The 25,486-nt window shown below is 41.4% G+C and overlaps 1 protein-coding gene across 4 annotated transcripts in view; it reads left to right on the plus strand.

Moving 5' to 3' along the window:
• The window catches only part of LOC121867335 (leucine-rich repeat protein soc-2 homolog), a 46,981-nt gene that overhangs the window by 10,648 nt on the left and 10,847 nt on the right, over window positions 1–25,486 (plus strand). Inside the window, exons 1-2 of one of the 4 annotated variants that reach the window (XM_042367259.1) lie at window positions 4,614–4,919; window positions 20,823–20,966. In XM_042367259.1, coding sequence (XP_042223193.1) covers window positions 4,895–4,919; window positions 20,823–20,966 — 169 coding nt within the window. In that variant the 5' untranslated portion in view covers window positions 4,614–4,894. Of the gene's footprint in view, window positions 1–4,613; window positions 4,920–5,194; window positions 7,529–10,199; window positions 11,036–20,822; window positions 20,967–25,486 lie in introns of those variants that run through there. The other 3 variants (XM_042367260.1, XM_042367258.1, XM_042367257.1) reach the window with 3 other exon arrangements.

Here is a 25,486-nt window from a genome sequence, read left to right on the forward strand (position 1 = left end):
CTACCGTTATGGTCTCTTGAGAAGATTTTTGTAAGGTCTTCGTGATGCTTCGTACCTTACTGTTTTCTAAATGCTGTGTGAGAGCCGGACTGGGGTCTTATACTCGGTACACCACCAGTCAAGTGTTCTCCTTGAGTTGCCACAAGCGTGACACATCTAGCTTTGAGTCTCACCAGACGGCAAAACGTTGCGACATTTATTGTGGGTGGGGAGAGGGAGAGAGCAGATATGGTAGTGATAGTAGGAGAGGGGGAGAGAGATTAAAGAGCGGGAATAAGAAAAAATAAAGAGAGAAGATAACAATTGCGAGAAAAGATATAAATTATAGGAGAAAAAAAAAGAAGGCGACAAAATGAATTAAGGATTATTGAACCAAAGGAAGTAGGTTATAGTATGAGGGGATCGAGTAGAGAATTAAACCTAAAAAACAAAAAGAGCTTTCATGCAACAGAGACGAGAGGAGACAGCGCATGGAAGAGAAAGCCCAGTAGACACAGAGAGTCCTATCAAGCATACAGAGTATTAGTCATAAAGATGGAAATTTCTTAGTAATAACTGTACGGACCAACATGCAAGTCATTTGTTCTCACTGAAGTTTGGTTTTATGTGTAGTGAAACTGAGAGCGATTGCTCAGTAACGCCGACAGGGATTGGTATAATTCGGGTAGGGAGGGGCGGGTGGCCGAGGCCCAGGGGATGGTCATGTACTCTCCAGTCCCTTCTACCCATAACGTTCTCACCTCGAGCCTAACATCTTAAAACTACTGTATTTACATAAACCATAAATTTGGCATAACCTTACCTGAATATTATGTCCTTATAGTTATAACCTTTAAACTAACAGTGTTAATTAAAGCTTTTATGTTGTCTATAAGATGAAGATATGTCGTAACCTATCACAGTGTATTTTCGACCATTGGGAAGAATGCTAGCTGTCATATTGCTGATATATAAACATTCTTTGTTATGATTAATAAAGCTAATGTCAACGTCCGTGTGAGGAACTTTAATGCAACTGACAAACGCACGCACAGCACGGGACCTCTAAACACGTAAACACAGAAAATCAATGTGTTATCAATAAGATATGATGTGCGACTGGCGAGGCAATGAATATCTCGTGGTGTGGCATTTTTACCCTCGACAACACCTCTATCGAGGAGTGTCGGGCTGTTTGAGCTGGTCGGCATGTTCCAGTGCCACACAATTGACTAACATTACGAAGCATCAATGACTTAATCGTTATAGAAATATCTTAAGATTTAGATTCGGTTCTCAATCTAAATTTACCAGAGTATCAGACATGTAGACTGTAGGCAAATAGTATTCTAGTCTTTACACTTAATATTCTGATATAAATATAATCTTAACATGTTATTTAAGAAACTTATTGGTTGTGTTATTTTGTGTTTTCACAGGGAAGAGAATTTTTAATTTTTCTGTTGTCTTACTCGTTAGTATCTCTCTTGAACTCTTTTAAGTGTAAGTTAACAACAGGTACGCTCACCAGTCACTAACAGGTACAGTCATCAGTCATTAACAGCACCAGGTACACTCACCAGTCACTAACAGGTACAGTCATCAGTCATTAACAGCACCAGGTACACTCACCAGTCACTAGCAGGTACAGTCATCAGTCACTAACAGGTACAGTCATCAGTCATTAACAGCACCAGGTACACTCACCAGTCACTAACAAGTACAGTCATCGGTCACTAACAGGTACAGTCATCAGTCACTAACAAGTATAGTCATAAATCACTAACAGCACCAGGTACAGTCATCAGTCACTAACTGGTACAGTCATCAGTCACTAACAACAGCACCAGGTACACACACCAGTCACTGTCAACATAAGGGAGTAATGAACTATTATGGTGCCAGTTTATTGTTGGGGTCAGCAACGACGGATTTATCTATCATGATCCATCCTTTTCCTCTTCAGCTGAGAATTTGCAGAGTTCAACATTTGTGTATTTTGGTATAGTTTTGTTTGGGGGAACCTTATTACCACATTTCGTCATGAAAGCACAGTGCATGACCGCTCTGCAGTGCCAATATGGCCACGTCACGCCAGAGATAGTTAGAGTGTGAGCCATGATAACACTGACGTAGGTGTGTTGGTGTTCGTGCGTGAAGCCCCCAAGGCTACCTACATACCGGTATATACACTTATTCTTCCTTCGCCTATGTAACTTGCTAACAAAACCATCTGTTTCAATTGTTAGTTCTGTGTTGCATTTACATGTAGATAGTTTTTTTTTAAATATTGTTCAGAATTGATTGAATGATAAAAACATGTAACGAAATTATCCTAAAAAAATATTAAAATGTCAAACTTGATCCATTAATAAAAAACACACATGACAACAAATTATTTCGCAGCTGTCTTCAATGTGAGACTTGCCTATTAAAACAACCAAAATTAACAACTAGTGTATATTGCCACGTTAGTGCTGCAATAAATGTGAACTGCAAAATACAGTACAAATTCTCATATTTGACATGTAAGTTTTTTTTTTTTCAATTATCGGTTTATAAATGCATTTAAGTACCAAGGTATTATTATTATTATTATTATTATTATTATTATTATTATTATTATTATTATTATTTGCCTGTTTCCATTTTGTATGGTACTCCAAAAATTATCTTTACGATTTTGTGTTAGACAATATGCCAACGGACGAAGGACTTTGACAACCCTCCCGAGACAATAGGAGTCGCAGTGTTCATTGTGAAATTCATCTGACCTCTCCTTAAAGATAATTTTGGGAACGAGTACATTAGTCTTGTCCGACCATCCGCCTGCACAGGTATGTATTTTAACTTTTTCTAGTGCTATTACAGTATGCGGTCTACCGGGATATTTATACTGCACTGTATATAGTAAGCGCTGTACGAAGCTGGAGTTGGTCTACCTGGATATTTGCATTGTAGTGCCTAACCTATAGGTGAGGTTAGGTTAATCATTAATGGACGCTACAGTGTAAACAAGTGATCGCAGGCCCTTCGTGCCCTTGTGAAAGCTTGAACGCTCGTGACAAAGTACAGCGATTGAGGTTGCACAAGTAGGTAGACTTGCATGGTTAATTAGGGTGCACCAAGTCCGTAGACTTGCATCGTTTTCCATCATAAAGAAAATAGTTAATTAATGCCTTCCTAAAGAAACCATCGCCATGGGAACAGGTTTGTTCCACTCTACGAATTTTTTGCGATTTTTCCACCAAGTTTGATGAAAAACGATTGTGCCGTTTTGGCTGCCCAGAACAGACACACACACAGACAGACAGACAGACGGCTAGTCCTATAGTATATTAGATAGATATCCTGGTAGACCAACTCCAGCTCGGTAGACTTCCAGTACATTTAGTTGTACCCCTTTACCTTATCTGGAGTATAACTTGTAACTATAGCGGTAATGAAACTCCACAGGAATATTTATTTTCACGAGAAAAGGGGGAGAAGACCAGGTCCAGGTCAAAGCCGAAGGTTCGAGGTAAATTTTGTGGCATGTTAGTGTTCGGTCACCTCAACAACTATAGAATACAACAGTTTAGCAAAAAGGCCTTCATACGTCGAAACGTTACTCCTGCTGTTACAACCAAGTACTTTATTTTGGCATCATATAATTTGCTTTCAAGAAGTGCTAAAAATTATTTCATATTCTGGCCATTTCATTAACTGTAAATTCTATAACTGAATTTTCGAAGTAACAGTATATCAGGGTTTTTTTTTTCGCCCGCATTTGAGAAAAACGACAGAAGTAGGAGAATGTGTGTGTGTGTGTGTGTGTGTGTGTGTGTGTGTGTGAAGCCTCTCAACACGAGGTTACTTCAAAAGGCACGACCCGGCTCTACCAACTTGGTAGTGCCGGGTCGTGAACCGCCAACATTAGCATTGTTACACCCATACCTTCATACTTGTAATTAAATAGTTAAAATATTAATTCTATATTTGCATGACCTAATATGTTAATTTTTTTTTTCAGAATTACGAAATATTTTTTTTTTTTTAGAAACAGGTGTTGTATTTTTTTTAAATGATAAATATTCGTACGAAAAACAGCGACAGTGTGGATTGCTGACGTTGCGGTCTGTGTAACCTATCAGACTTGTCCAATGTAACAAAATGCTACCTATAATAGTTAGATTAGGTCAGTTTGGTTCACATCATCTCTAATATAAATAAATTAATATCGTGGTCTCTCGAGCCGTTTGTAATGAGTTTATGTTTGTAGATGTTATCCATATGTGCGATAACAAGCAGATCGATGGCTTAGGGGGTCACTGAACCATACTCTCCCCACATTCAAAAAGTATGTCAAAACTATCCTAAATCTACTGTTATCACATATGGATAACATCTATGAACATATGTTCTTCCCCCCAAAAAGATAAAAAATATTTCTAGAATTTGGGTGAAATTCAGGGCCCTGGAATGTCAGCAACTTCCACGCTGTTATTTATATACAGTGTATTGTTTCTCAGTAAGTTGATATTCGTTTTTTATTGTGTTTCAGTTGCCTCGTCGTTCGTCTCATCAGATGTGCCAATGTTAATTAAGAAGACTTGGTAGTATTTTTACCTTTGCTGAGTGGGAATAAATTCTTTTATGAGTGTCAGAATTTAGGAGAATAAATGAAACGTTATTGAACAGTGATGGTGTTATGAGGCAGCAAAGGAACATTATCATCAGCTGCCACTACCAGGACCATGATTGTTGCCGACATGGACGACTCCGACTCATACTGGGAGCAGTCAAGGATTCTATACTCTAGTATAGGATCCTTGTAGCAGTCTCGCGGCCATGATGCTCTTGCGATCTTCTTTTGATATTGCTTTTAAGTTATTTGGGAAACTGGATAAATCGCTGATAATCGAGACACCCCACCATGTTTGCAACTCGGAATTTTCGTTGTAAGTTTATAAGACTTTGGTCAAATATATATTCGACCAAGAAAATTCGAAGTAGCTCAGTGGGTATATGTAGGATTTGAGAGTTCCTTGAAAAGTTTCCAAGGAAGATTCTAAGTGTTCGGGTGTATTGGAGGTGTGCGCGTGTCAGACAGGTTAATGGGCATCACACCTTCACAAACCACGCTGATAGGCAGCAACGCTGGTGGAAACTATTGCTAAAGCAACTCGCCCCCCTCCCAATGGCGCTATTGTTGCACGAGGCAACCGTACACTTCATTGTTTACACGTCATGGATCTTAATCTGGGTTCACTCTTATCGAAGAGCAGAGAAAAAACATTACAGAATACCGTAATAAAAAAACGTTGATGATACACAGTAAACAGGGGGGAGGGTGCGGCACCTCTACTCATTTGGTGGGTAACTCTTCATGTTGATTATGTCAACAGGAAGTACTCATATGTACAAAATTAAGTATTGGATATTATTGGCTGACATTCAGATTAATTTGTGAGTATTGTTGTCTGACAATTGACATTTTGTAGTAAACGTGACCAGAGCAGTAGCAGTAATATCATTGTAGATAGATAGATAGATATACGTATATTCCGTTAAAGTCGTCATGCGTAAGTAGCTCTCCCAGGCAACAAACCCGAGTTCAGCTGACAAAGAGAGGCAGTAGATATGTCACAAAAGATTCCGGTACTTATGTTTAGTTCGGTACAGGTAAGATCCAGTACTCAGGGCGGGGGGGTATAAGAGTAGGAAGATATGAATCACTTTTAACGGAGTTGTGGGCTACTGCAAGGCTATGAAGTTCACCTGCGAGTTATTATTTGTTTCCTTGCTGTTATACGCCGATATTTCAGTATTGTACGAGACAGGAATTCACTTAATGGTTGCAAAATTATGTCCGCAAATTGTAGCTATAAATTGTGTTGTGAAATGAGGAACACTATTCATCTAGTGGTGGATTTGTTTTGTCTTTGCCTTGAAGAGAACTACTGTACGTTGTGAATTACTGGAACAGTCATGGCCGCCTGATCGCAAGTAACATCAAACAAAAGAAAATGTTTACAAAATTATGCAATCCCTGATCAAGGTTGCCTCGATAAGCACAGCTGGTCACTTCACCTTGATAACCACTGGAAAGTAGTCATGTTATTGAAGGGAAGTTGAACTTAATGTTACAAGACGAAATACAGGTGGAATTACACAAGCAGTGTGAGGGTGGTAGACTGCCAGTACAAGTGACCAGTCACAACAAGGCAGCAACAACACGCACACATACATCGTTATTATGAGAACAAGTGGTGGCTCAGTCAGGTTATTATCATGTGTGTAACATTAAAGACGTTCAGTAATATATTGAACGTGTTTTCTCCAATAGATTGAATGAGCGAGTCAAGTTCACCATGCCATTTTGTGGCATAGTAATTAGTGATGTAGCAAATTAAAACTGCTTCGAAACTTAACTCCTACCGTGCAGTAAATAATCGCCCAGTAGGGAGATTAACGCGCCACACCAACTCGATACAGTACAGTTTATTTTGGTGAAACCTGTCAAATACAAATAATTAATCAATTTTATAAGAGGAACTGAATGTTCAATGACATAGATGTGAATACATTTACCTAACACTGGCACACAAATGATTACATTATCTTAATAGTAACACAATGTAAGCTGAATATCAATGGTCAGGGGTTGCTCAATTAATATTTTTCACGTCAACAGTGAAACACAGAATAGTTTTACACTTACGTGTTGCAGGTCTGGCTCAGAACAGGAAGCCAAGGGTGTGTTTATTGCGACCAAGTGAGAGGTACTGGTTATCTATTATATTAGTATCTGCAGGCCCGGGTGGATTCATCAAGCCAATTTGCAGTCTATGCCTTAGCTGACTTGGTACACAACAACACGTGATTCACATTACAATACTGTATATACTGTACATAACCACTAGGAAATAAAAACATGAGAATTTTTTTCGTGTTGCTATTTCCTAGTGGTTAACCTGTAGTGTGTGTGTGTGTATGCATAAAATAGTCCACCGTTCAGTCAACTTAGAATATAAATACATGAAAAGGAACATTTTATCTGACAGTGGTGACTGAATTTATTTTTAGAGTAATTTGTTTTTGGGTTTGTGTCAGAATAACCTGACTATAGTTAGAAATACTAATACCTGTATTGTAATAGATTAAGGTTACAGGTATACATAATTCTCTACTTACAGTGTTGAGTTATAGGACTGCACTGACTGAATTACTGTAGTTTTAGTGTCGTATTCATCGTAGATTATTTAGCATTGGAATTCAATAGAAAGGTGAGATAGTTTCCTCGTAAATTTACAAGGTATATTATCTAACAAGTACTATAATTTTTTTTTTCACGAGGCTAAGGAGCAGTGCGTTATCGGCCAATAACTGAAGAGGTATGACACAAAATTAGTTGATAACGTTGAGGTGTGAGCGTTGCCACATACGGAGGGAGGAGTGAGGTTGGCTTCCCGATGATAGTTTGTAGACTTCAGCAAGGACGTGGAGATCTTATAACACCCTGGTACCCGCTCCCTACCCTCCACCATGTTCACCACCCACCAACCTGGTAAACTTATCTTAGAGACCTTACTTATTAAAGGCTGAATATCTTATATATATATATATATATATATATATATATATATATATATATATATATATATATATATATATATATATATATATATATATATATAAATATATGTGTGTGTGTATGTGTTTAAATGTAAAATGGCTGAACATTTTAAATGATACTGTAAAGAAAGTTTATACAGTAGCCTGCCAAGTTAAGTGTGCAGTAATGTTTTAGTCTTTTAAACGACCCATGTTTTCTATATATGATGAAATGGTTCATATCTGAACATTAGGCACCCCAGCTTATTTCACCTTGTGATTCAACACCTTTACGTTTCCTTGGGGGGTAGATTACGGTAGGTTAGCTTTAGAGTGTTTAATCATCACATGAAATAAGCTGGGGTGCCTAATCTACTGGTGAGTTGATATTTACCTCTCACTTCACTGTAGCGGTGAATAGCAGGTATGGTGTTGACTCTTATTGTGACTACGTGAGCATTTCATTAGATTGCCTCTCACTCAGAAGGTTATGTCATAAACCGTGCCAGAAATACAAACTTTTTTTTTCTATATTGTGCAAGTAATACCCTCCATTATTAATATTAATCAGAGCCGTAGTGAAGACCTACAGTAGGTTACAGGGACCGCTGAAGACAAATGTACCAGAAAACAATCTGAGGTTTGGTCCCACTCACCATTTACTTCTGGCTGTCCATTATATTGGTTAACATCAGGTACAGTACCGAGCTGTTATTGGCGCGTGTCAACAACACTGCCTAAACTATTCCATATACCCTTGGTGTTTTCTAATGGAATACCCATAATTCAATGTAAGGAATGCATCTATTTTGTCTTATCATATTTATATAGGTTTTCTTAATGTTCAGTATGACTGTGAAGGGAGGAGGAGGGGGAGGAGATCTGGAACGATGAACAGAAGGTACGACAGGTGTGGGATATTATAACTTTCCCTGTCTGTACCTACGCAGCATGACGAGCCTCCTCCTTCAAATTGTCACGTTTTATTCGTAAATTTAGTACATTTAGATTACACCTGTTATATATTTGAACGTTTACATTACAGAACCCAACAGGACCGCCATACGCCCGCCCTGTGTTGAGTAGCACCGTACTTTTGTTAAATCACGAGTAAAGAAATTATTTAGGAAGCATGCAGCGGATCAGCAGTTCAGTACAGTTTTATTCAGTAAAATTTTCATACAGGTTTACATTGATTCAGCGTGTGTATAGGCAATACAGGTAAACATATTCCTACATAAACACAGACAGTACATGGAAGATATATGATACAGGTTATCAAAAAGACCTTGAGTTCTATTGCACACCAGTTTGGAAACAACAGTCAACGTCGGCAGCCAGTAGAACACGCGATGCTTCCACGTGGAAAACTGCTTTCACTTTTCACGCCCAAGAACCGTGGTCGCTACTGATCCAAAGGGAGCGCGGGTGGTTGGAGGAAATGGAGGAAGAGGAATCATTAGTTCTAGTCGTCAGTAGGGCAGTGTGAGATGAAGGGACGGGAATGCATAAAAGAGGTGTATTCTCTCTGAAGCTGAGTTCTGTGTAGCCCATAATGTAAGAGAAATAAAGAAGCTTAGCACTTTCCTGTTTCCCTCTCATCCATCAAATCCACTTGACTTCATGGATCGGCCACATACGAGCTGTGTTTATTTCGATTCAGAATATTAATTTTCTTTCTTATCGTATTTAAGTTGTATTTATAGTAATGCACTTTTCAATAACTTCTCTTGTAAAGTGGTTGAAAGTGTTTATGTGTGGCGGTGGGTGGGAAGAGTGGTGTATTGTTGGTGTGAAGGTGGTGGTTGGCGCGGTAATAGAGACGTGATGTTTTTATTGTACACTCGAGTAATTATTGGCAGTAGGTGAGTGGTAGAGGAGTATTTGCGTCAATATTTCTCACTGCTGTGGAAGATTGCGTGCCGACGAATGATGACATAAGTTACAGTGTACTCAGGGGAATGGTTGTAGGGGGAGGGGGCCCCCGGTGAAGAATTAGTGAATGGTGGGTGATGTCAATGGTATTAACCTAGCCATAAACTAGCAATAGATGACACGTATCAACCTAACCTAACCATAAAAGTTTGGGATAGTATGAGGATGGTACTGGGTGGGCATGTGGTAAATAGTTCTACCATCACTCTCAACCTCTTAGCATTGTAGAAAATGATTATGAAACCACTACTTAGAGCGCTGAAAAAAACACTCGACTGATGTAGTCACATGAAATTGGATGCCAGTTCATTCAGTAGAGGCATACCTGTCTACAGTATATACATGCTGAATGTAGCCTGCGTTGTCTATATACATGCTGAACTGTATACCGGCATTGACTATAAAATGTAGTCAGAAATTAACCACCCCCTCCCCTTTTCGCTGGAGCCACGGCAAGTGAAGGCCTGGCGACGGACAAACCCTTCTCCCACCCCGTCTAAACGTTGCTGGTTAGTTTTGGAACTATCGTGGCTAGCGATGTTGCATTGTCTCAATATCGGCCTTTACTGGCTGTGGCTCCGGCTACTATAGGGGGGGGGGGGTGGAAGAGAGCAATTAGTGCTGCTGACTGTGCATGTTGACCTGTATTGTCCATATACTACAATTATAATACATCATACATACTGAATCACTGTTGTATGAGGATTTTATTGAATAAATAAATGTATCTATTTATCACACACCGGGAGTTTTAGCCCCTTGTTGATAATTCAGGATGTAAGTTGGTTTCGGAAAAAAATAAAGATCGGCCTTATCCTACGCTGCTGAACATTATGCCTTCTGCTTATCAATTGTGTACATTACGACATAACAAACGTGATGTTTGTTATGTTGTACTAACTTCTACATTACAGATGAGCATGTTGGAGTGACACGCCTATTATGCCCTTAACTGTGTGTGTGTGTGTGGGTTATGCATGAAATCTTGTAGCTATGATATCAGACAATGGATTTTGATTTGCGTACACACTTGGTGGACTGAAAACCCATGTAAAGTATTCATTTCGCTTATTGTTATCGTAACTGCAGTGCAAAGTGCTTTAAGATGCTGTATGATTTTGTTTCGGAAAATACATAAACTCTAAGATACCCCTCATAATTATATGCGTAAAGTTGGTTTAGAACCAAAATTGTTACGACGCATTTCGTGGTTCATTTGATTTGGCGTTTGTGTGGCTGCGAAGTGTGTGAAGAAGACCGCAGGGCACGCGTTTTCTCTTGATGTGATACAATTTATATTAAGAATATGATTTTTCATAGGCTAAATATTGAGTAATTTAAGTGTCACGTTGATTTTTGGGAGCCTGTTAGTATGATATATTACGCCAAAATCTGAGCCAATGAGGAAGTTCGAACGCACTGGGTAGTGTTGGTTGTGTTGTGGTGTTGGAAGTCGTGATGGCGAGGCAAGCTGCACAAGTCGTAGCTAAATGTAATGAGTGTCGAGAGAATGGAGGTCATCTGGGTACGTTGAGAACACTAATAGCTTCAAGAACTAGATAACAACATCATAACATAGATTTGTTATGGATCTAACCATGTAATATCGTGTTAAAGTGAGCCGGCGACTGCACACAATCGACTATTTATAGCTACCGCTCTAACTGACTTGGGTGGCGACTGTGACGTCAGCAACAACGCAGCTGATTGGGCACACTGGCGGCCGTGACGTCATGAATCACGCAGGTGATTATTGCGTACATGGTTATGGTTTTGCAGTAGCCAGCTGATATATGCTTTTTATTTAATTGTGTTATATTTTTTAACATTTTCAACATTTTTGTTCTATAAATTAAAATTAATCGTATTTTTTTGCATAATTTGCACTGCTCGAACGGCTTGTAAGCTGTAGTGGTGGGTAACGTATAATAAATTAAATGCCTTTTTGCACCATGTAATGATTTACTCTAGGTAAGTTAAAAGTGAATTAGTACATTAAAACTTAACCTGGAAGGTGTGTGAATAAGCAGGAGCCAGAGTAGGCATGTTCATTCAGACAAAGGAATATGAAGTGTGAGCAGACAGCGTATCAGGAAGTCTTTGTATATTGCTTCTACCCCTTGTGAATAACCACTAATAGGGAAGTTTGTACATTATACCAAAAAAAGGCAACTATCTATTGGGTATTTAGAACAGACTGCAACATCAACAAGCTTCTTTGTAGAGGGCAGACATGCAGACCAAGAAGTGGAACAAAGGTGTGTAGCATATAGTCACACGTCCCTGCAGTGTGTCTGTGGAACAAAGATTTTTTTTTCACTCCCAGGGTCTGTGTGTGCCCAAATTCTTCTTTATTAAACTCATGACAAAGGACTCTGGTTGGATTAAAGTTGTTTTTTTCTTTGGCACTCTCCTACATCCTTGTGTAAGGTGAAGCGCAGAAGCGTTTACAGCGCCCAACAGGGAAGCATGCTTCATGCTTGCCTTTATGTCTCATGAGATAAGGGCGTAGAAGCCTGTAGTCAATGGTTTATGTCATCAAGTTATTGGAAGCTCCAACAACTTGTCCCTGAATACGAATTCGCAACTTTCGACTTACAACAGGTACCTACTTTACTGCTAGGTGAACAGGGACTAATGTGGGCTAGGAAATATGTCCAAACAACTTCCACCGGCCCGGGAATCCAACTCATGGCATCTTGCTTGCGAGGCAAGAGCGATACCGCTTCTACCAACGGCTCCCTGATTCAGAAACGTCAATATGGGGTCAAACTTGGAAGGTCTTAACCCCGTGGTGAGGCGAGGGCGTGGTGTGTTCCAGACCAAACTAGTAAACATTAGAGTGACGACTTGGTTGTGAAAGTGAATACAGTATAGGAGATAATTATAATAGCTATCTGATGAGGGCAACGGTTAAGGTGTGTTTAACTGTATTGTGGCCTTATGTATAGTTTATATGAATACAGTATATATGTTTTAATCAGGGTAATCATATATATATATATAATATATATATATATATATATATATATATATATATGTATGTATGTATGTATGTATGTATGTGTGTGTGTGTGTGTGTGTGTGTGTTTATTTGTTTGAATGTGCGTGCTTGCGTGCGTATCTTGAGGTGAGGTTCTGAGCGGCCTTTACACCTGACGTGTAGGCGACGTATTTGCTTTTATTCGGTTATTTATGTACACATACACACACCAGAATATAGATAGATATAAATATATGTAAGTGTGTGTGTGTGTTGTGTGGACCTTGAGGCGAGGTTCTGAGAGGCACCAGCCGTTTGGGACAAGAACCTGCACCACCAAGGTTATCGGGGTCCTGCCATAATAAATCTGGCGCCCAGGACAAGTGTCTGCTGTACTATTAGTTGGTGATGAAGGCTGTCGTGAGTATACATGTTAACTGAAATACGGCAGTCACATGTGAAATGCTTTGATTAGAAATAGCTACCTGGAGATTAGGGACCCCACTTCATTGCACCTTCAGATTAACCACCCTAACCTAAACTAACCAAACAATTTAATCTTACCTAACCTAATCCCACCGAACCAAAGCTAACTTAACAATCCTAATTTAATCTACTCTAACCTTACCTAATCCAACCGAACCGTAGGTAGCGTTCTGGTGTTTAATGATCAGCTAAAGTAGGCTGGGGTGCCTAATCTTCAGCTGAATCCTCTCGCACCCTTGATATTTTGATAATTGACTTATTATATGATCACTATCTTCTTCACACTTGTAAATTGAACTGCATATTATTTTTACCACAGGTCTTACAACACTCTTGTTCTTGCCCACGCATTTTTTTTGTGATATTCATGGCTATAGAAATGACGGACGCTTTTTAAATACGTTTAATTGTAAGCATACGGAAGATACTAACCATGACCGCTTCAAGGTTTGTGGTAAGTTGTGGTTAGTGTATTTTGTTCTCTGAAATTTACACTGACAAAATTTTCCATGCTTTAGTGTCTGCGAATTTCTAAACTATTTTTCCCTTTACATTTTTATACTCGGTCAAAAACCTGTCATTCAGAGTCTTTAGGAGCCTGCGGGCACTGGAGCAAGTCATGGTCAGGTGAGGCAGCTCTACCTTACCCAAACAAACCCCGCTGACACTAGGACTTACACTTAATTATAGGACGATACATTTTTTCCCTTTAGTGGTAACGTGAGAACTTACCTACTGTAATCGCGTCTGTTAGGACAGGACAATGGAAATTGGTCGAGATGGCTTAGACTACAGCAGCTAGATGAGTTCACCTAAACACAGGAATAGAGGAACATCTAAATGAGTCACCGAAAATGAGAGAATGCCGACTTTATGAAGCCAGTCATACTTTCTTGTCCATACGATCGCATTGCTTAGGATACGATGATGGATGTAATTCAGGTGCAAGTACCCAAATAGACTCTTGAGTCTTTGTATAGAAGGAGGATTACCTAATGCTAATACTGTATATTTTTCCTAGTGTATCTCTGCACTCAAAAGACACTCACCCCAGAGCGTGTATTTGATCTGACATTTATAATAGATGCTTAACTGAGTCAACACGACCACATCAGCGTACCAGACACACTTGAAAGTCTGAAGACTCTCGAGCAAAAATATATACAAACACAGCTGATGGCAGTTCAAGTCATCCTAGTGGACACGCAGGCTAGATAGGGTACACAGCGGCAACGTGTGAGGCCACGTGTGTTGTTTGTGGCTGTGTTGTGTGAGGGAATGTGTTGGCCACGTCATGGTTGTGTAACTAACCAGCCCCACTCTTCCTCAAGACGTCACCATTCGGGAAAATCCTTCTGTTAACACATACTTAGTGGAACTTAGTTGAAAAAGAAATCCTTGTCAATGAACACAAAGCTGATAATAGATCCTTGAAATTTAAATACCTCAAATGAAGTCTCGTCATACAAAATTCGTACAAACTTGCAGGTCTTCCTGTCTCCAGTTAACCCAGTCGTAACGGTGAATGGTCTCGTCAGATGAAAATGTTATATCTCAACACTGGTAACCCGCCTTTATCGATAAAATCCGTGTTAAGTAATAAAATGCGTGTAAATTAACACGGTAATAATCAACGTCAATCAATAAAATTCTTGTTAATTAACAAAAAATGATTCCGCGATGAATAAATATTTTTTAAATTAATGATAAGCGTCAATCAATACATTTCGTTAAGTTAAAGTAACACCAGGGTACTACTTCATCTCGATCAACGGGCGGAAGGTGTCCCCAAAACTTGGTTGTTTACGTATTTTCAGAGATGAACGAGTCACATGATGAAGTCTTCTTTGTTCTTTGTTGGTATCCTTCAACTTGTGTTGCGACAGACGCCTTGCTGTTTACCCGTGACCTTGTAATCATGTTATCATAAGGAAAAAATTACTAACCTTTGGTCTTTCACATCATTCATGCCAGCTTTTACTGTGAGGAATTTAAAATTGCCATTTAGTACATTTTAATTACGAAAATGTTTAATTGTATGGAAAAATATGCTGTTTTATTTCATAATATAAGCATTATGAAGCATATTAGTTTAGAAGGGATATGCTAGAAACCTGGATGCGTGTTGTGTCGTATTGTATGATGCTGTGTTGTTGGATTAAAAAAAATCTTGACTAAAAACGATTGTTAATCAAAAGAACAGAAATGAAAACAAGAAGTTATTGTTGCATGTGTTGAGATGCTGAAACACTGGACGGCAGTGTGAACACTAGTTATAAACTGGTTTTTTGGTGCCATAAATAAAGGAAGTTGGACAGTTGTTGGTATTTGCAGAAAACATACATTAAAACAGCCGATAACAAACCAGCTGACGAAAGGTAAACACACAACACGAGGCGCAGCTTGGACGTGAACAAACGTTCAAGGTCGTCCCGTTCAGGAAGCCTGACAACCCCTTCCCCCTCCCTACTCTCCCACCTAACCTCAAACATATTACAATGTGAGGAACGCTCACTGTCTGACTCAGGAGATTACAGACACCAGATTGATAGGGGAGATAAAGGAAGAATATATATATATATATATATATATATATAAATAAAGGCATCAGGTTACCATAGATAAGGTTCTACACAAGCGTACTGTACCGTACCTTACACAGTTGGCTACCAAGAATAGTTTGATGTGACTCGCTGTTTGGTAAAGCTGTTTGATTTTACCAGACTACGAAACACTTTAGAAAGAAAAAGAATAGAATAACATAAGTTTTGTCATTGTTATAGATTTAAAGGACAGAGAATGTCTAAGGAAGACACAGTATAATATAACCTCAAATGTCATCAAGTTCAAATATCATATAGTTCCTCGTTTTAGATGTTTTTTATTGTTCATACTTGAAGTAAAACTAAGGTAATGTAGTTACCTTTTCGGAAACAGAAACAATGCACCTCTCTGTTGTGTGTTGTAGGCAGGGACCTCAGAGCCTAGCGGGGGTCCAGGGGTAGATTTGTGGGGTCCCTGGAATTATACGGTACCTGCTCTCCATTAGAGTCCTGTACTTTTGAAAGCTTATATTTGGTTTCATACTTTTAAATGTTAATGTTCTTAACATACCTCACTATCAATATTAATATTGTCATCAGAAAATCAATTGCTTATGCGGTGTCTATTATTTAATAAAACATTTGAGCGTCATGGTTTGGCATTATCAATCATGGTTGTTTTAGTAATAGTGATTTTGATCATTGGCATCGCCGAGCTAATGCGCACATATATATTTATCAGGTTTTTAATTTTCCGTAATCGAATAGTGAATCAATCTAATAATTAATTAAGGTTACAAATTAACTGTAACTATGTAACTGATTCGCGAGCCGAGTAGTAAGTTGGCAAACACGTAGTTTTCCTACTATACTGTATTCTAACGGGAAGCATTACAGCTCCCGTCTTAACAAACTGTAAGCTAAATATTTACCCTGGGAGTGCGGGGCTCCGGCGCCCCTCACTTCAAGGAAAACCTGGTTTGGGTGCAGGATCCCTATTATCATCAAGAGACGTAGCACAAGACGCAAACACGGAAGGTGAATAGTTGTCCCCGGGGCCAGGGGATGGTAATGAAGAAAATTGTAGGTGCACCGTTAAGCACAGCTGCAGCGCGGAAGTTATCACGATCGACTGCTGCTAATGGCTACCATAAACGTTGGTATCAGTAAGAAAACTGCAAAGATTGTGGCATTGTTGTACCGTTATACAAGGAAGAGGGGAACAGGACTTGTATTGTGTGGTGTCCCCGCGTGATTCGTGATGAACTAAACACCTTGACCACTGGCACCACAAGGCACCAGGAGCCTTCGTGCCATCCGGGTGATACAAAGTGCTCAGCTCGGCACAGGAGGTGTTGATGACGCTGCTGCTCAGCCCCGTTCATGATAACTGGTTAGGGTGTGCACTTGTCCTTGTAGCCCCCTCTTCTTCCCTCCCGCTGCTCCTGCCAAGGCCAGCGCCCCCCACCCTCGTCCCAGCCACCTTCTGGCAGGCTGTTTTACCCACCCTGTGCCGCCAAGGCCACTGCCCTCCCCGCCACCCACCTCCTGCAACTCCTACTGACATATTCACAGTTTAAATCGACGACTGTCTTTAATCAGACAAGCCTAAAAAAATTATTGGTAGATTACGCAGCGAGCATAAACTGGTAAGAATGTGTAGATATTTATTTCCTCGTTTCAGGGCACCAGAGGGTAAACACGAAAAGTTATGCAATACTGAGTCATTCATATTGCGAAGGTGAGGGGGGGTCCACCACTGTAAGGACCACACCCAGGCCAGCTGGGGTCACCACACACACACACACACACACACACACACATATATATATATATATATATATATATATATATATATATATATATATATATATATATATATATATATATATATATATGTGTGTGTGTGTGTGTGTGTGTGTGCGCAATGCAAACTGGAGTGTCTACTCAGGAGCTCATAGAAGTGGCTTCATTTATTTATTATCATCTTTCAGTAGATGAACCCAGTATCCCTATTCACAGCGTACTTTAGGGACTACACCTGCACTGGTTTACCATTGTGAACTAGCCGGCACCCTCCTATTACTGCACTTACTGGGTGTTAGTTAAGGCTGTGTTGTTAGACTGGCCACCTTCATTACTACTACCAGCGTTAGAGATGCTGGCTGTGAGGATCCTCCAGCCAAGGTCACCGCTCCTGTGATTGTTTCTGCTGTAAATAAACGAATTCAACCACGAGATAAATTATTAGTATAGAAGCGCTAAATGGGCAAGGAGAAAGGGACTGGGTTACTTGGAGTAACAACGAAAATATGTAACGAGGAAGAACAGCTTTGTGTCTGGAATCCTGTCACTATAATTATGTACAGTAGTCTCTTGGGTTGTGCTATAACAAAGGAATCCACTGGTATCTATTTCCGTTGTGTCCGAGTTTTCACCCACATTTACACTTAAGAAACAAGTCTTACTAGTATTGAGTGACCTTTTTCAAATAGATCTGGGAGGAGCATTAGAATACAGTACGTAGATCAGCTGAGAGCCATACAGTAGACATATGCAATTAATGAGGAGAAATTTAACAAATTATAGTATAAATAATGAGGTAATCAATAGAAGAGACAGGCCTTGCTGAGTTTGGGGGCGTGTGCCAGTTCATCTCTGCTGCTGCTAAGGGAAGTGCTGGTGTCGTGGCTTACTACGCAATACCTCCCGTCCGTGGCGCCACTCCCCTTCCCACCCTCCAGCCACCACTACCTCCGCCTACGCTTCCTCATACGACGATGTGTCCTGCCCTACAACAAATCATCAACTTTGGAGTCAAACACAAAAATGTTTACAATAATTATGTAACAGTTGCGAAGTTCAGTACACGAGAATATTAAAGATTACAATGACCAAGAAGTAAAGGGGGATGTGTGTTATGGGTCTTTCTTATCGTTATGTTGAGAGGCGAAGCGCAACCAAGGTTAGCAGTGTGGATGTGGTTCACTCCGTGCTCGTCGTCTTGCGTATGAGACTTGAACAATGCCCGTGTAGCCTAGATGTTGTAAACTACAACAAAATACTCGGGCAGCATTCATTGCACACTTCCTCGTCGTGAGCACCGTTGGCTCATTCAGTGGGAACTAATTCCTCTCGGTGTTTCCTCCATCGTCTTAGTGTGTTTCTATCAGTGATGCTGTATCACCTTTTGACTCATCTTGACCGTGTATCAATATAGGGCTGTTCTTGCTATTTGCGTATTGAGTATCATTATATTTATCAATAAATTGTGATTTTCCTTTTAAAGTAATTTCTATTTTCATATTATTGTTATATTCTCTCGTTCATTCATTATTCTTTCACAACATTCTCAACTCTTCCTGTACTGCTTTACCTTATTTTTCATTACTTTTGATTTACATATATAGTATTTATTTCACTCAGCGTCGCGCTGTGTTTCCCAAGTCTCAAAATAACATAGATATCAGCATTGTCTTTAGTGATGGAGAATTTTGTGGAAAGAGAGAGAGAGAGAGAGTTAGGGTGTTGGAGATAAAGGAGTGTCAAGGGATAGGTTTGCGTTTAGCAGCACATTCCCAAGGTAACCAGTCCGACCAACCACCGACCAGCTTCACCTGGGTTAGGTTGGTCGCGTATTCCCGAACTGCCCCGAGGTATAGGCCGATCATTCATATAATCAGCTCCTTATGGGCGACGTAACTCGTGACGTCATTAATAGTTACAGTTTCCGACCTAACCTAACCTCACCCTACGTCCCAACCCCACCCATGTAGACCTGGACGCTTTTCCGGTGGGATCAAGTTATCGAGTCTTTCATACTATACATTTCATTGGCTAATTCTTTAACTGGTATGTGATTGGTTAACTGTAAAATCCGCCTCCTTACACGTATATCCTCACCGCTCTGGACCATTGTGAGGCCTGTCTACTGATATTTATAAATAACCTTGTTGGTAAACGCATCCTCTTGAAAAATACCACTTCATATTATTTCAACCTTTTGACTGAGCGAATGACTAAAGTATGTTAGGTTAGGTTAGTTTTTTCTCTACACATACACACGAGTACTATCTGGGATTAGAACGACCATCCCTGTTACCTCTTTTGTCTTGGGTCCCCGTTTGGCAATTTTGACTGACCGGGAGCTTTTCCTTGCTCTGTGTTATTTAATGAGAGATTGCAAAGACGCAAGAAGACTGCTGATATAGTTGGACTTGCTTTGGGGACACCTGAGGACCAATTTATGGGTGAATCACAGCGAGACAAAACAGCAGGTGATGCTCTTCATTCAACCTATTCCTCGACTTCACCTTCATGACAGGAAGGACGGATAACCCCTCTTCGTAGCCTACAGTTGTTGCAGGAAATGATAACAATCACTGAATAGCGGTTTGAGACTGAGCTGGGTTATTATTGATCCTGCAACACCGGAACTTGAACAGACTCATTGTTTCGATTTAATAATGATGCCGAGATATTCCTCATGTGCTACTGCATCTTTTAATCTTCATCAACTGGAACGCCATCACCTTGGAAGAGAAATGGATTGTGAACTATTGGATATTTAAATTTGTTTTTATCCAACTCCGGGTTTCGTTTGGGTGATTGGAAACTGGTGTATTTGATTAATAGAGAATTCGAGATACAGTATATTAATCTTTGGAGGCACTTAACTAAATTTTGTTGACCAACACTGAAACACGGAATAGTTTCTCCACAACAAGAATATGAAAAACTTCTTTTCAGGAAATGTAAAAATGAAAAAAAAAAATATTTATGAAGAGAAAATGTGAACTAAATTTTGGCTAAGATAAAACTATTCTTTAGTTTCAGTTTAAAAATTTCTTGGGAATTTCAAGCGTACTGTGCTGGGTAATGCTTCAAAATAAAATATACGGTAGGTGGGCAGCCCTGGGAATCACGGGTCTGGGAAAGCCACAGCACTTAAACTGCCAACATAACTGCTGTGTGTTTTGGCACTGTCAGGCACACACTGAAACACGTGTTTAGTTATAGTAATTCGAAGAGGAAAATTTAATTGATAAATGACAATATAAGAAAAATATATGTCTACGTGAAATACGTTCACTGTCCTATACGTTAGTGGATTAATTAATGCACATGCATTATTATTAGTGATTCGCCGTATAAAATATAACTTTAAAACCTTATTTATATATATATAATATATATATATATATATATATATATATATATATATATATATATATATATATATATATATAACGTGAACCCTGGTGTACCAAATTATAACCAGTGTGTATTTGTGGTCACAGACCTGAGCGAGTGCCAGCTGTGCCAGTTGCCGGACGCCGTCTTCCACCTCATGAGAAACACCCCCCTCACTACCTGCAACCTCTCTGGTAACCTCCTCTCCAAGATCCCTCCCAAGTTCGCACTCAAGTTTTGTCTCATAACAGGTAAGTTTCCCTCAAATCTTGTATTGTTATTGGTAAGGTCCCTTAGTACTGACTTACCACTTAAGTTCTATGCAAGATCTACCTTACCACTGCTCACCTGTCTTGTTGACTATCAAGTTTTGTCTCATTATTATATCTCAGAATTATTCAAGTTCAATCATGTCACTGTTACAGTACGTTTGCTCTCGAGTCCTGCCATATTGCTGTTAAATTACGAAGTTATCTCTGAAATTATTAGGTAACAGCCGCCAAGTCTTTATGTTTGCCCCTAAGTTATTTTCTGAGGATGACAAACAGGTTCTACCTAATCACAGGCAAGAGAAAAGTTCCTCCTCGTCGGTGCGAAGCTATAGGTAGTGCGGCAGTACACATTAAAAAATACGAGATCAAGTGGATAGCTAATAAATTCACTCCAGCTGTAAATTCTCCTTACCGAGTGGCCACATTCCTTTCAGATTCATCCATAAATACCATTGATTTGACCAGGGATTTATTGGCTATGCCTTCGTGGTAGAAAATTTTGTCAAGGGGCAGCCTTGTTGACGTGAGCAACGGTGCTGGCTGGTGACATTCCGCTGCCCGGCCGACCCCCTCTCACCGCACCACCTGTCCTCTCCCCACCATCGTCCCTCTCTCACCCCACCACCGTCCCTCTCACACCCCACCACCCGTCCCTCTCTCACCCCACCACCCGTCCCTCTCTCACCCCACCACCCGTCCCTCCCCACACCCCACCACCCGTCCCTCTCTCACCCCACCACCCGTCCCTCTCACACCCCACCACCCGTCCCTCTCACCCCACCACCCGTCCCTCCCTCACCCCACCACCCGTCCCTCTCCACCAACCACCACACCCCACCACCTGTCCCTCTCCACACACCCCACCACCCGTCCCTCTCTCTCACACCCCACCACCTGTCCCTCTCCACCACCCGTCCCTCTCACCCCACCACCCGTCCCTCTCACACCCCACCACCTGTCCCTCTCTCACCCCACCACCTGTCCCTCTCTCACCCCACCACCTGTCCCTCTCACACCCCACCACCGTCCCTCTCACACCCCACCACCGTCCCTCTCACCACACCACCCCTGTCCCTCTCTCACCCCACCACCCGTCCCTCTCACCCCACCACCCGTCCCTCTCACCCCACCACCCGTCCCTCTCAACTCTACCCCACCACCCGTCCTCTCACCCCACCACCCCACCACCCGTCCCTCTCTCACCCCACCACCCGTCCCTCTCTCACCCCACCACCCGTCCCTCTCTCACCCCACCACCCGTCCCTCTATCACCCCACTACTTGTCTCACCCAGTCTGTCTCCACTATCCATATCTTCACCACCGTTGTTCTTAAGCTAAACTGTTGTTAGCTACTCGAATCGATGTAAAATTTGTCAAAGGAATCACTCGTTCTTCATTGCCGATTGTTGTGACTGCCATTCTTAAAGCAGCCAGTGTCATCACCATCAGCCAGTACTCGTGAATGAAAGCCATCATTATCACCTGTGCATTTTCACATATATTTCATTATCAGCATCACCTGTTGTTAATCATGGCCGTAAATCGTTGTCATTATCACGTATCGAAGAAATGGCATACATCACCCTCAGCCAATTTTCCCAAATCTTCACCATCATCATCACGTGTCCACCATCAGGGCCAACATCACCATCACCACACCAGGGCCGTCAGGTTCGTGATGTAGAGCAGTGTGCTGTGTCACCCACCAACACCGTAGGAAACACTTCACCGGGTGGTGTTGGTTTTTGACTCTTATTATTATTCTTGGGAGTCCTTGGTGTCACAGTACGGTCATTCCGCCACGTTTCTATCTCACCAGCGTCCGAACTTCAACTTTTATTTTTTATCCTAAGTACCGCACATGATTTCCATCGTTACCATGTACCTAGCCCCTGCCTCCTTCCCTCCCCCTACACACTCAAAGTCACGCACTCTACCACCACCACCACCACCATCGCTTTACACTAACACCATCTTTACCACGAACCTTCCCCTCCCTCCTTCCACCAAATACACAATACCAAGCATTCTACCATCATATCTACCAGTGTACGCGCTCAACACCTTCCTACTTCTCATCACCACCAATATCAACCCAACTTGCCCCAGCCGCTTAACCACACCACCTACTATTTTACCTTGACGCGCACCACCATACCCTGTTCCTGACATGGGATTTGGCCGGGCGCACCAAGAGACGTTAGAGCCACCTGCAACCATGAATCGGGCGAGTTGTGGGAGCGTTGGCCTATACCCGCCCAATCCCAGCCACCCTGCTCCCTCCCTGACACAAGCATCCCAGTGTGTGTGTGTGTGTGTGTGTGTGTGTGTGTGTGTGTGTGTGTGTGTTGTATACGTTTGAAACGCCATGGTAATCTTAAAAGAAGTGGGAGAAATCCACAGAAGTTCTAGATTATGATGATTTGAACCAAAGCATAGTGTGTTGTGGTGGTAGAGTGTGGACTGGCGAGGTGGTATAGTGTACGTGGGGATATACAGGCTAGGTGGTAGAGTCAAGGTGGGGGTTTGCAGGCTAGGTGGAGGTGTACAGGGCTAGGTGGTAGAGTGTAGGTGGGGGATTGCAAGCTAGGTGGGCGGCACCTGCCCAGGGAACAAAGGGACCCCGTGAGTCAGAGCGCCGCCACCCACTTATAGTGTAGTGTCCGGGTTGGTGCACCACTGGGCTAGTATCCCCCTGCCCACCACATCCACCCCCACCGACGGCACCTCTAGTCACTGATAACTGGAACTTCAGTGGTGTAGGGTAGTAGTGGTAGTTGCAGTGTGTGGGGTCCATGTGTTGTGAAGGGGGCTTGGGGATGTAAGATCAGTGTGTGTGTTTTGGGTGCGTGGGTTGTAAATAGTTTGGGGGATGTCACGGTAATGTATTGGGTGTATGTATTGTGAAGGGGGTGTGGCATGTAAACACTGTGTGTATTGGGTGTAGTAGTAGTAGTAGTGGGCGTGAGGGTGTGACGCAGCGGGTGAATTTCTGAGATGGGTGAACCCGAAGGGTCTGTTGCTGCGCTCCTAAGTTCTGCTCCAGTCTTGATTTTCATGACCGAGCGCCTGACCTCCTCTCGGCGGCTCTCGCAGAACCGTTGAACGCCACAAGAATCTAGGGCATAGAATTCCCGACCATAGGATACGAAGTCAGAGGATTTTGGACAACACGTCATTGGCCAAAGTATATCCAAGCACGACAATCGTATCCCGAAGCATAACCTTTCTGAGCACATCATCGTTGCCTAGGGTATCGTTGACCACACCATTCCATCGTACAAATAAAAGAGGATTGGGACGAAAAAGAGGTGGGGGAAGTATGTTAAGGAAAGTAAGTAGAAGAGGTGGAGGATGTATGTTAGGGTGGGGATGAAGGAAAAGTGGAGGAGCTATGTTACGGTGGGGAGGAGGAAAGGTTGGGGAGATATGCAAGGGTGGGGAGAAAGTAAAGAAAGGCGAGAGATATTTTACCGGAGTAAAAAATAGTTGATGAAAGTTAAGTGAGAGTAAGAAAAGGTTATTGAAAATATTGTAGGGTGGGTTTCGGAAGAATGGGTGGTGAGAGGCTGATTTAGGGTGGGGCAGGGGAAAGGGGATGGGGTAGGGTGGGGAGGGACGCGGGAAGCCCGTTGATTCACCTGGAGAGCCCACCATGGCACCGTGCCCAGTACCCCTTCCCTCGCCAAGGACTAACAAAAAAGTAATGTTATAACGCCACAAGTGCACCTCCGCTTTCTATACTCATTTAGCTCTTTATCTCAATACAAATAAGTACATTAAGAGACCATTGAAGGTATAAAGAGAATGTTGTGGGTGACACAGTGACCTGCAGACGTTAGAAAAGGCTCGAAAAAATGAAACAAAGAGTAGGGGGAAACCCAGCACGTGGAGTCTGGCGTTCACAACACAACCACGTGGGGTGGGTGCCACCCAACGGCGTCAATATCTGCGCAATATGTATCCGCCCCCTGTTGTTGACCACAGGCAATGAACTACATACCCAGAAGTCAACAATTTACTGCTGTTTATTTACATTATTATCAATTGTTGGGAATTGTATATCGGTGTGCTATTTATTTGAACACATGATGTGGGAGCAACGAGGCCTTTGCTATTTTCAGGAGAGTAAGGAAGTTCACTCCAATTTAGTGTCACTAATTACGGAGCAAGTCATTAAGTTTAGACATAGTAGAAGACATCCGCTATTCCCATAAAGTTCAAACTTTTTTGTTGATGAATCGCCATACCAGTAAACATGATGGGGGCGAACGAACGCCATCGCCAACGCAGGATCACTTACAGTCGGCACATCTTTTATTCGGATTTTACATTGGAAATATGCATTTTTGCAATATTATGTACTTATAAACAATTGTACAATTGTTTTATACAACGATATTGTTAGACGGCGTTACAGACTGTGAGGGTAATGTTAAATTAATCGGACCGTAAAATTGTACCTGAGTGATCACTGATTGACTGACATTATCGCTTG

This window comes from Homarus americanus, unplaced genomic scaffold (genome assembly GCF_018991925.1).
Source record: "Homarus americanus isolate GMGI-L3 unplaced genomic scaffold, GMGI_Hamer_2.0 scaffold6317, whole genome shotgun sequence".
In the NCBI taxonomy this organism is placed as follows: Eukaryota; Metazoa; Arthropoda; class Malacostraca; order Decapoda; family Nephropidae; genus Homarus; species Homarus americanus.